The sequence below is a fragment of the Malaya genurostris genome, chromosome 2, assembly GCF_030247185.1.
Source record: "Malaya genurostris strain Urasoe2022 chromosome 2, Malgen_1.1, whole genome shotgun sequence".
Classification (NCBI taxonomy): Eukaryota; Metazoa; Arthropoda; class Insecta; order Diptera; family Culicidae; genus Malaya; species Malaya genurostris.
Genome location: NC_080571.1, coordinates 212,284,560 through 212,296,953, shown reverse-complemented (window position 1 = coordinate 212,296,953; position 12,394 = coordinate 212,284,560). Strand labels below are relative to the sequence as shown.

The window sequence follows — 12,394 nt, the reverse complement described above, 5'->3', positions numbered from 1 at the left end:
TAGCGATCGACCATTAGAATAGACAGAAATCGGGTAACGGTACCCCCATTCATCTCAAATCCATTAGTCATTTCATATACGAGAACCATTTGTTATAGTGACATCTGTTATCTCTGTTTGATAGATTAACTTCAGAAGTTGTGTTGTGGTATTAGCTTGCCCCTCGTTGGGTGCTTTCTCATTTACGTATCTGAGTGTGCTCTCTCTCGTTTTATACGATCAGTCAGTCAGTAACGCACAGTCAAAGAGGAAAGGCCTGATATTTGAATCGTTTATAAATAAAGTTAAAGACTATTAAACGTGTCTTTTGATTAATAGAACATGGTGTCAGAAGCTATCGCGTGCTTCGTGTTATACTTTCGGCGACAGTAAAGTGAAATCGCATCAGAAAGTTGAATAAGTTTGTGGAGAGAATCAGTCGCATCGGGTTGGCGGCCATTTTTGTTTCTCGTGCAAAAAAAATTCGAAGTGATTTAGAAAGAAAAATCTACGTACCGGGTGTGATTTTTTTTTGTGTGATTTAAAAGTAGTGGCAGTCTTCATCGATATGGATGCCAACCAGTTCAAGATGTTCATGGAGCATCAAACCAATGTGATACGTCAGATGATGCAATCAATGCAAGCATCGGTAGGAGCTGCGCAATTGCAGCAACAAGTGCAGCAGCCTAGTGCTGCCAGTGTGCAAGTTCCCCAGCCGTCTCCATTATCGTTAGTGGGGGATATGGAAGAGAACTTCGAGTTCTTTGAAAAGAGTTGGAACGATTACTCTAAAGCCATCGGCATGGATCGTTGGCCCCATGAAGATGATGCACAGAAAGTCAGCTTTCTGTTAACAGTTGTAGGCGAGGCAGCTAAAAAGAAATATTTTAATTTCGATCTTACTGCGGAGGAAAAAGCGAATCCTCAGTCAGCGCTACGTGCCATAAAAGAGAGAGTGGTGACAAAACGAAATATTATTGTAGATCGATTAGATTTTTTCTCAGCAGTGCAGACCAATCAAGAAACAATTGACGATTTTCTCACTCGTTTGAAAATAATGGCTAAATCTGCCAAGCTTGGACAACTGGAAACTGATATGATAGTATACAAGGTGGTAACGTCAAATAAGTGGCAGCATCTAAAAACAAAAATGTTAACTATTGCTGACATAACATTGCCAAAAGCAGTCGATTTGTGTCGCGCAGAAGAGATAACTGCAAAGCGTTCGCAAGAACTAGGTGTTTTGGTACACGGTACTGAAGTGAATAAAATTAAACGGTCGAAATTTCACTCGAAATCATCGAAAGCTTTACGATGCAAGTTTTGCGGTGATAGCCACGAGTTCGTAAAAGGCGTTTGCCCTGCATTTGGGAAAAGATGCTACCGTTGTAAGGGTAAAAACCATTTGGAAAAGGTGTGTCGAGCTGGTGAAAAAGTTAAAAATCGCAAATCAAAACGTCGAATCAAAGAAGTGAAAGAAGAGTGTTCTACAGAGGATGAATCGTCTTCGGAAAGTGAACAAACATCCGACGAAGGTGAAGAAGAGTATGAGATCGGGAAAATTTTTGACAATTCCGACCACGGAGGTAGTGTACTTACAGAGCTGGAATTAAAATTCGGAAAAATATGGAAATCAGTGCTTTGTGATATTGATACCGGAGCAAACACGAGTCTAATAGGCTACACAAGTCTGCAAGAGTTGTCAGGAAATCGGAAACCACCACTATTATCGTCATCATTTCGTCTTCAGAGTTTCGGTGGCAATCCAATTAATGTGCTAGGGCAAGTGAAGATTCCGTGCAAAAGATCGGGGAAAAAATATCGACTGGTACTGCAGGTTGTGGATGTAAATCATCGTCCTCTGTTGTCCGCCAGAGTCTGTCGAGAACTTGGCTTGGTAAAGTTCTGTGAAACAGTAAGCTTTGGTGAAAGAAACGTGTTGTTAGAAAATTGTTTGAACATTTATCGTGTCAAAGCTCAGAGTATCATGGAAAAACATTCGGATCTGTTCATAGGTTACGGTAAATTCCCGGGTACAGTTACGCTGGAAATCGACAGTAGTGTTCGAGGATCAGTTCAGCCTCCGCGGAGAGTGCCTATAGCAGTGCGCGACAAACTAAAGCAAGAACTGGAATCACTGGAAAGTGATGGAATAATTATTAAAGAAGAAATGAATACAGAGTGGGTTAGTAATTTAGTCATAGTGCAAAATTGTAAGTCCGATTCGGGAATTCGTATATGTCTGGATCCGGTGCATCTCAATAAAGCTTTGAAGAGACCGCATCTTCAGTTCACGACATTGGATGAAATTCTTCCGGAGTTGGGAAAGGCTAAGGTGTTTTCCACAATTGATACCAAAAAAGGGTTTTGGCATGTCGTTCTGGACGAAGCAAGCAGTAAGATGACTACCTTCTGGACACCATTTGGCAGGTACCGTTGGACTCGACTGCCATTTGGTATAGCCTCTGCTCCAGAGATATTTCAGCTGAAACTGCAACAGGTCATCCAAGGACTAAAGGGTGTTGAATGCTTAGCTGACGATTTGCTGATCTACGGTTCCGGCGATTCGTTAGAAGAAGCTTTAGTAAATCACAACCAGTGCTTACAGCAGCTGGTGGGTCGTCTTCAAGATAACAACGTAAAGTTAAACAGATCAAAAATGAAACTTTGTCAAACCTCTGTAAGGTTTTATGGTCACATATTGACAAATCAAGGCTTACGACCGGATGAAACGAAAATTGCGGCTATCAAGAACTTTGCTACCCCTTGCAATCGAAAAGAGGTACATCGATTCGTGGGAATGGTGAATTATCTGAGTCGATTCATTCCGAACCTCAGTGCTAATCTGACAAATCTTCGCAAGCTTATCTCCGAGACTACCCCATGGCAGTGGACGGTAATAGAAGAAAAGGAATTTGAAGCAGTAAAATCGTTGGTTTCGGATATCAGAACACTTAAGTACTATGATGTGACACAAGAACTTGTAATGGAATGTGATGCTAGTTGCTATGGTTTAGGTATTGCAGTCTTCCAAGACAACGGAGTTATTGGTTATGCTTCTCGAACGTTGACTAGCACAGAGAAAAACTACGCTCAAATCGAAAAAGAGCTACTTGCTATTGTTTTTGGATGTGTTCGGTTCGACCAACTGCTGGTCGGTAACCCGAGGGTTACTGTGAAAACTGATCACAAACCATTGATCAGTATTTTTAAGAAACCACTCCTATCAGCACCTCGACGTCTCCAGCATATGCTATTGAATCTGCAACGTTACAACTTGATTATCGAATACGTTACGGGGAAGGAGAACGTTGTGGCGGATGCTTTGTCCCGAGCACCATTGGTTAACGGAAATGATTTGGAAAAGTTCGAAAAACATAACATCTTCAGTGTACAGGAAGATATGGAACAGTTGAAACTCAGCAACTTTTTGAATATTTCCGATGCAAGGCTTTGCGAGGTTATGGAGGAAACTGAAAAGGACTGCTCTATGCAGAAGATCATTGATTACATTCAGTATGGTTGGCCTCGTTCAATCGATCGGATACCAGATGACGTAAAAATTTATTTCAATTATCGCAGTGAATTATCTACACAGGATGGACTCGTCTTCAGAAACGATCGCATTCTAGTACCGTTTAGTCTCCGAAGAAAACTTGTTGATTGCTGTCATATAAGCCACAATGGAGTAGAAGCTACATTGAAGCTGGCAAGGGCGAATTTATTCTGGCCAGGAATGACAGTACAAATAAAAGACGTTGTGAAAGAGTGTGCAATCTGTGCTAAATTTGCTGCATCTCAGACGAACCCTCCAATGCAGAGCCATAAAATTCCTGTTTATCCGTTTCAGATGATTTCGATGGATATGTTTTTTGCGGATTACAAGGGTCTTAAGCGAAAATTTCTAAGTACGGTAGATCATTATTCAGATTTCTTTGAAATAAACCTACTGAAAGATCTTACGCCCGAATCTGTGATAAGTGTGTGCAAGGAAAATTTCGCCCGATATGGAATTCCGCAACTGGTATTGACCGACAATGGTACAAACTTTGTGAATCAGAAAATGTTACAGTTTGCTGAAGTGTGGAGCTTTAATCATGTCACGTCTGCACCCCATCACCAACAGGCAAATGGAAAATCAGAGGCTGCCGTTAAAATCGCAAAACGTCTTATTAAAAAAGCCGAAGAGAGCGGAACAGAGTTTTGGTACGCTCTGTTACATTGGCGGAACATACCCAACAAAGTTGGATCCAGCCCGGTAGCACGATTATTTTCTAGAGCAACTCGATGTGGAATACCAACCAGTGCAAGTAATTTGCAACTGAAAGTTATGGAAAATGTTCCATCTGCGATCGAACATAACCGGAAGCGGTCAAAATATCACTATGATAAGAAATCAAAACCATTACCTGAACTTCAGCCAGGATCGCCCGTTTATGTTCAACTACATCCGGAGACTTCAAAGCTATGGACTCCTGGAAAAGTTTCAAATCGTTTGTCCGATAGATCTTATTTGATAAACGTAGACGGAACGGAATATCGAAGAAGTCTTGTTCATTTGAAGCAGCGTAAGGAACCCGCAACGCAGCAGCAGTATTCATCGCCATCCAAACACGTCACTCAACCAATATCGCTTGACAAGGAAATTGAAATAGAAGTCCAACGTCCAACGAAGTTACAAACAAAACCTACTATTATACAACCTCAAATCACAAGAGAAGAAAATACGTCTGAATCTGAAAGGAACTGCTCACAGTCGAAGATCATTCGTCCGCAACGTATCAAGCGTCTACCGGAGAAACTCAAAGATTTTTATCTCAAGTAATATTATTTTTTTTTTCTTAGAGTAAGGAGGATGTTGTGGTATTAGCTTGCCCCTCGTTGGGTGCTTTCTCATTTACGTATCTGAGTGTGCTCTCTCTCGTTTTATACGATCAGTCAGTCAGTAACGCACAGTCAAAGAGGAAAGGCCTGATATTTGAATCGTTTATAAATAAAGTTAAAGACTATTAAACGTGTCTTTTGATTAATAGAACAAGTTGCTTTGCTAAAACTGCAGTATTGAACCATTTCCGAGCTACTACTATGCGTTATTGCCTCTTAGAGAAGAGGCAAAGACTCTGTATTCTGTTTTATCACAATTCATTTATTAAAAGTCGAGTGATCGCTAAAATAACATGGTGACTCTACTAATGAGATGTCTATTGGCACACTAGTTTTAGTTAGGATCTATTAGAGTAGAAATAGTAACTCAATGTTGTAATGCTTGCGTGTGGAATACATGTGGGTATGTATGCATGTGTGAATATGTGTAACTGTGTGTGTATGTATGTGTTTTTGTGTGTATGTACAATATACATTTCACCGTGCCTTTGAGAGCGTTGTATCAAATTGGTAGTGATACATTTCGATTGAGAGTCTAGGTTTACTTGCTGCTCAAAAAGCCTGAGTTTATGGTAAACACAGATAATGAACAATCGAAGATAATGAAATGGAAACATGTTCTAGAAGTAATAGCTAAAAAATTAAAAAGTAAAATTATATTTCGTAATAGTCAAATATCACTGAGCGTTAGCGTCATGTTTACATTTCCTTATCCGTTGAACCATTCTGAGTGGCAAAACACACATAATGTATATATAGTACATTAACCCTTGATTTCTCTATCTTGCTTGCAAGACACGCCGACAATGAGAGAAAGAATCGGATGAAGCAAAAGCGCTTTTAAAACTCGACAGAACAAGAGGAGAGAAAAGAATGGAACGAAGAAGAAAGAAAGGAATAAAAAAAGAAGGAAGGATGGAAGAAGTAAAGAGAAAAATTACCATACTCGTCAAGAACAAGCAAAGCGCATAAAAAGTAGGAAAAGGAAAAAAGGAAAAAGGAAGGGAAAAAGAAGAAGAAGAGAAAAATAGGAAAAACTGTAAGTAAAATTGCATTTTGGATTTGGGTTTTATTTTGGGTACACAGAACATGATAACAAGCAACATACAGAGTATTACAAGCAGCAAGGAATGGGAATCATAAGACCAGCAGAAGCAGTACGACAACAGGATGAATGTGGAGCTGGAGAAGGAAAAAAAATTTTTTTTTTCTCTTAATTTACGTCTTAATTTACGCCATCAAAAAAGAGATATCGCAATGGAATGGAATGGAATATTGGTTAATATAGTTAATATTGGAAATGTTGGTAAGAAAAATAATATTATTGCATACAACTAAATTTTACATTCAAGGAACAAAATAAAATGCCATCAAAGGACGGAGTGGAAATAATGTAGAAGGAAAAAAAAAGGAATGGCTACAGCAACAACGGCATACCGAATCTCCTGGAAAGGCTGGAGGAAAGAGGGACGGAAAGCGACCACCTGAGACACCTCACCGTTCCGTGGGTCATCCACGGGAGGCGGACCCCCCGGGATGTCGACCACGGCCTCAATCACAATCACCAGCGAGGAATACCGGATCTCTTACATCCACGACCCACCCAGAAGCGGCCATCCGCCGGGGCGTACCCCCGGGGATGTTCACCGCGGCCCCGTGAACGACAACACATGGACGGATTCTGCCAACACCCGCTAGCGGCCATCCGCTGGGGACGAGTTCCCCAGGGATGTTCTCCGCGGCCCTGAATGATGTCAACCCATACCCGAACCCCCCGAAGCCTGGAGTGGATCCTCAAAGAACAGCAAGAAATATGTTTACCACGACCTAAAACTGTAATACCCCTGACAGCTTACCGAAAATCTACTAAAAACCTCTAGTTTTAAGCTTCTCTCCTTACACATATTTCTCTCTCTCTCTCTCTCTCTCTCTCTCTCTCTCTCTTTCTTTCTTCTTTTTTTTTTCTCTCTCTCCTTCTCTCCTTCAATAGTTCTTGAGTCAATAAACTGTAATCACACTTCTCCCTCTCTCTTTCCCCTCTCTACTCTATGAAATGTAAATTACTACTCGATGTAAACTCACCCCCTCCCCCAACCTCCACCCCTCACAATACCACCCCCCCCACCCCTTAAAATCCCCTACCCCCCAACTGATACAAACCCGGCGAGAAGACCAAAATTAGGTTAAAACCGGGTATAAATAAAAAACTTATAAATAAATAGAAGGAAAAAAAACTCTGTTGAATTGAACAATGGGGGATAAGGTAACACAAAACTAAAGGTAAGGAAATCAACATTATTAAAAAAAATGCTGGGTAACAATGTAATTTCCTCATATTGAGAGAGGCGTTTATATGGCGCGCATGCGCTAATTCGACCTGATACAAATTAACGGGGAGGGCAATACGTTTTTAACAGGGCTGTAAAAAGCTGATTGGAACCCTTTCCCCACCAAAATTTAATATAAGGAATATAAGGATATAAGGAATTAATAGTTAAAGCTTATATCTGTATAATAGACTATAATGTTATAATATTGTACAAAACACAACAAGGTGCCGAGCAGAATCCACGCAATTACATCACAACAATTTTATTGACGACCCCTCGAGGAAACATCGAATTTGACTACAAATAAAGGTTAGACAAGTTGTACTTGAGGTTGTGTGGCTTCTGCGAGTATAAAAGCAGATTGATACTAGATATAGCTCTTCTTTTCTCCTGACTATCTACGCTGAGTAAGATCGACTAGTATTACGGTTGTAAAAAACTTCTAATGTTCCGAGACTTGTGCCGATTAAAGACAAAGAGTGTACAAATTCATACGCTGTATCGATTTAGTGATAAAAGTCCGAAATCCCTTCATCCATCCGTGAATCAGTTTAAACTTTGATAATACAGTCCACTATTATGTTTCTATTGTGTCGAACAGTTTGGTCCTTCGAGCCGGATGGAAGAAGGGATGGTTCAATAAATTTATAAAATGTGAAAATGTGTGTGAAGAACAATTGTGTACCGAATTGCGCGCGCTACTCTTTTTAACAAAAAAGTGATGCATGAGAAAGACAAATAGCACGCCACGTAACGAGAGAAACCAATCAGCCGAAAACAAGTGTGTTTGCTCGTCATTGTCTATCGAACTACCGTGTGAGATGCGTGTTATTTCTCCCTGTGCTGTGGCTTTCAAAGACTGAAAGCATTTGATATCGCTGTGAACTATACCGAAGCAAAAAACTAGCACCAAAGGTGCATTGACCAAGTGCTGATATAGTGAAAGGAAATAGCGTTCCGAGTGATAAACTTTAATTAAAGTGCGAAAGCCGAAGGGTAATTGAAGTGAATTTACAGTGGGTGCCCGAAGCGGCCCGTTTAGAATAAAAAAAAAATCTCCTCAAACGCCTATTTTACGAAGAAATCCTGGATTAAGCAGAACGGAAGGCAGCCATTGCTAATCACTCAGAGAGATGCAACTTGTGACGCAGAGCCCCCATCTTGGAACGGAGGTAAGTGACCCAGCCATTTTCATTTGTTGAGCAAGCGTAAATCCACACGTCAAGGCGTTCTTTCGAGTTATCTTGCGAACATGACCGAGAAAAAGGCATTGATTACATCCCTCATTAGAACCGTCGAAGCGGTTCAAGAGCGTGCGTCCAAATTGTTAACCCTTGTAAAAGATTTTCCTGATGATGGCGACGTTGACGAGCTAGAAGACAAATTAGATGTCGTTGATGATTTGCGTACTCAATTCCGTGAGACAAGACTTAAACTTTTCGGATTGGTGAAGCAAGATGACTTACCTGAGATTAATGATCAAGGTTTTAATGTAGAAGATACGCTAGATGAAATTCGATTTATTGTCCGTCGACGCTTGAAGGTCTCCCGACCTTCGCTCCCAGAAACGTCAACGTCTTCAGTGACTATACCACCCATTGACCCTTGTGCTTCAAAGGCAAGGTTACCCGATATTCCGCTTCCAAAATTCGACGGACATTACGAAAATTGGTTGTATTTTCGAAACCAGTTCAATGCGATCATTCGTCGACGCGACAATTTGGATGACTTTGAACGATTGCATTATTTACGTATGTGTTTGTGTGGAGAAGCAAGAGATCTTCAATGCGATGAGGAAACTTTCACGTCATTATGGAATGCGCTAATACGTCGGTATGAAAACAAACGTTGGCTCATCGAAAAACATTTGGGAGACCTTTTCCGGATTTCGGCTTTAACATCTGAAAATGCAACTGCTTTGAGAACTATGATTGATGGGTTTTTGAAGCACATTAGAGCATTATCCGCGCTTGGGTTTGAACTTGATAAAATGTCAGAAATAATTTTTGTACAAATGGTTATGATGCGACTAGATCAGAAAACTCGTCGAGCTTACGAAGCTGATCTTGGCGAAACAGAAGTCCCCTCTTGGAGCGAGTTAGTCAATTTCTTGGGAAACCACTGCAGAATGCTAGAAAATCTTGAGTGTCTTTCGAAAAGCTGTGTTATGCCCCAAGGAAATCGTCGTATTAATACACCAATGGGCAATCAAAGATATCCATCGAATAATCGTTCTTTGGCTGCAACTGTCACTCGAGATCGTTCAAAAATTAGCTGCTTTTTATGTCAACAAAATCATTACATAAACCAATGCGAAACATTTCTCAATTTGACACCAGGGCAACGGTCAGACAAAATCAAGTCTTTAAGTTTGTGCTTCAATTGTCTCTCCCACAATCACACTGCCAGTCAATGTACCAGGAGTTCGTGTCGAGTATGTCAGAAAAGGCATCACACACTGCTGCATCTAGAAACTAGTTCCAGTTCTATCGATCCACGTCCTTCTAACCGTTCAAAACTTGCTACGTCCTCTGTGTCAAACTCGAGTGTTTCTCAACCACCGCTATATGCCTCACAACTAAACCGAACCGTTTCAATAAAACGTCAAGTTTTGCTTAATACTGCCATCGTATATGTCGAAGACTCGTTCAAGGAATTGCATAAGGTACGCTTGCTTTTGGACTCAGGATCAATGTGTAACTTTATTACTGAAAACTGTGTGCAGCGACTGAGTTTAAAGAAGATGAAAGGGGGAGCACATGTTACTGGTGTCTGTGGATCATCCTCTACTATTCAACATAAGGTATGCGCAATTATACGATCTACTACCTCCGATTTTGAAACCGAAATCGAATGTCTAGTAACACCCAAGATCACAGCTAAATTACCTCTTGAGATATTTGAGTCTGAAGCGCTATCAATTCCCGACAATCTTGTGCTAGCTGATCCCACATTCAACATTCCTGATAGAATCGATGTTTTATTGGGTATGGACATTTATGCTAATGTTTTGGAATCCAATCGCGTCCCATTATTGAATGGAAGTCCAGTCATGCAAGAAACAGCTTTAGGTTGGGTAATAGGTGGAAATGTCGAAGTTAAAAAACCTCTGGTAGCGGCTTTTGTTACGAATGAAAATTTAGACAATTCCTTACGACGGTTTTGGGAAATCGAAAATTGTAGCGCACAGTCGAAGTTCACGATGGAGGAGAATGCAGCAGAACAACATTTTATGCAGACCTTCTATCGAAAGGAGGATGGTCGTTATGTTGTTGAATTGCCTTTCAAGACTGGCTGTCCAAATCTTGGCGATTCCAAACAAATGGCTTTGAAACGATTACTTTCGTTAGAAAAACGTTTAAGTAAAAACTGGTTACTAGCGAAAGACTATTCCGAGTTCATAAATGAATATGTGGCACTGGGACATATGCATCGAATTTGCTCTCTTCAAAATTATACTGCGTTGCTTGGAAATGATTACTTTCTTCCACATCACGCCGTTGAACGACCTGAAAGCAGTACAACAAAATGTCGTGTAGTGTTCGATGGTTCAGCAGTGACAACGAATGGAAGATCTTTGAACGACAACCTTCTGGTAGGACCAGTGATTCAACCTAAATTAAGCGATGTATTGATACGATTTCGAGTTTACAAGATCGCTTTTACGGCAGGTCTTTCCAAAATGTATCGACAAGTGGCATTGGCTGATAAGCATCAATCGTTCCAACAAATTTTATGGAGAGACAATGAAGCAATGGAACCTGACGTTTATCGATTATCAACTGTGACCTACGGGCTTGCAAGCGCTCCATTCCAAGCAGTTCGTGCAGTGAAACAGTTGTGTCTGGATGAAGAAAAAAAAATATCCACTTGCAGCAAAGATCGTGATGAAGGATTCATATATCGACGATATTTTATCTGGTACCGACTCAGTTGAAGATGCGATTCACTTAAAAAACGAGCTCCTTGAACTATTTGAAAGCGGAAAGTTTGATCTTCATAAGTGGTGTTCAAACAGCAGTGAGTTTCTTAACCAATTACCCCAAGATGAAATCGAACAAAAACTTCTTGCTGATGAAGAAAGTGCGGTTAAGGCTCTAGGCATCATTTGGAAACCAGAAGCTGATGTTTTCATGTTCAATGTAAATCCCATAACATCAATTAGGCATGAAGCTACGAAAAGATCGGTGTTATCAGACATATCCAAGTTCTTCGATCCAATTGGTCTTGCTGGACCAGTAATATTGGTAGCTAAATTGATGATGCAAAACCTTTGGAGAAAGGATACCAATTGGGACGATGAAATTGACAGAGAAGATATGAATAAATGGGTTCAGTTCAAATCACAACTCGATCAGCTACGCGATATTAAATTAAAACGATGTGTTTTTCCATTAAGTAACGCTAAAATTCAGATCCATGGATTTTGTGACGCTTCTAAGTACGCTTACGGATCTTGTATCTATGTGAGGTCCGTTGATGAAGGAGGTCATGTTCATGTCTCACTTGTTTGTTCCAAATCTTGTGTCGCTCCTCTTGAACGGTCCAAAAAACGCAAAACCTCGAACGCTAATATGACTATACCGAAACTCGAATTATGTGGTGCTTTGCTATTGGCTGAGCTGGTCACTGAGGTCGTACGTTCCCTACAAATCCATATCGATAAAACTTATCTCTGGTGCGATTCTACGATTGCCCTATCGTGGATAGCCAGAAATCCCGATCAGTCGAAACAGTTTGTATCGAACAGAGTTACAAAAATTCAAGCTCTAACGAATACGATGAGATGGTGTCATGTGGGCACCAACGACAATCCAGCAGACATCGTATCGAGAGGTTTAATGCCTAAGGAGTTCCGAGAATCCAAAATGTGGTGGGACGGTCCCGAATTCCTACAACTTAGCGAACCCATGTGGCCGCATGAGTGCCGAGAACCAGAAAACGTTCCTGAATTGAAATCTGTCGTCCTTTTGAGTAAAGAGCCACCAAAAGAATCGTTCTCTATTTTTCAAAATTGTAGTTCTTATCGTAGAATGATTCGAGTCATGGTGTACGTACAAAGATTTATCAGCATTATGAAGAATCGATCTGACGTCCCGAGATCTGAATCGATGAGCAGGGAGGAAGTAAAATCTGCATTGCAACAGTTGGTGAAGCTTGTACAAGGTACCCTGAACTTGTCCGCCAGTGGAAGCATGTAA

The 12,394-nt window shown here is 40.7% G+C and overlaps 1 protein-coding gene across 1 annotated transcript; it reads left to right on the top strand.

The window, feature by feature from the left end:
* Positions 1 to 8,445: 8,445 nt before the first annotated feature.
* LOC131429118 (uncharacterized) lies at positions 8,446 to 12,394 on the top strand. The gene is made up of 2 exons (XM_058593166.1): positions 8,446 to 11,114; positions 11,176 to 12,394. Exons 1-2 carry the CDS (start codon positions 8,446 to 8,448, stop codon positions 12,392 to 12,394), a joined length of 3,888 nt encoding a protein of 1,295 aa, XP_058449149.1.

Coding starts and splice junctions, on each gene's coding strand:
- LOC131429118 (XM_058593166.1), top strand. CDS start 8,446: ATGACCGAGAAAAAGGCATTGATTACATCCCTCATTAGAACCGTCGAA. Junction 11,115..11,175: donor TATCGACGATATTTTATCTG/GTACCGACTCAG, acceptor ACTATTTGAAAG/CGGAAAGTTTGATCTTCATA.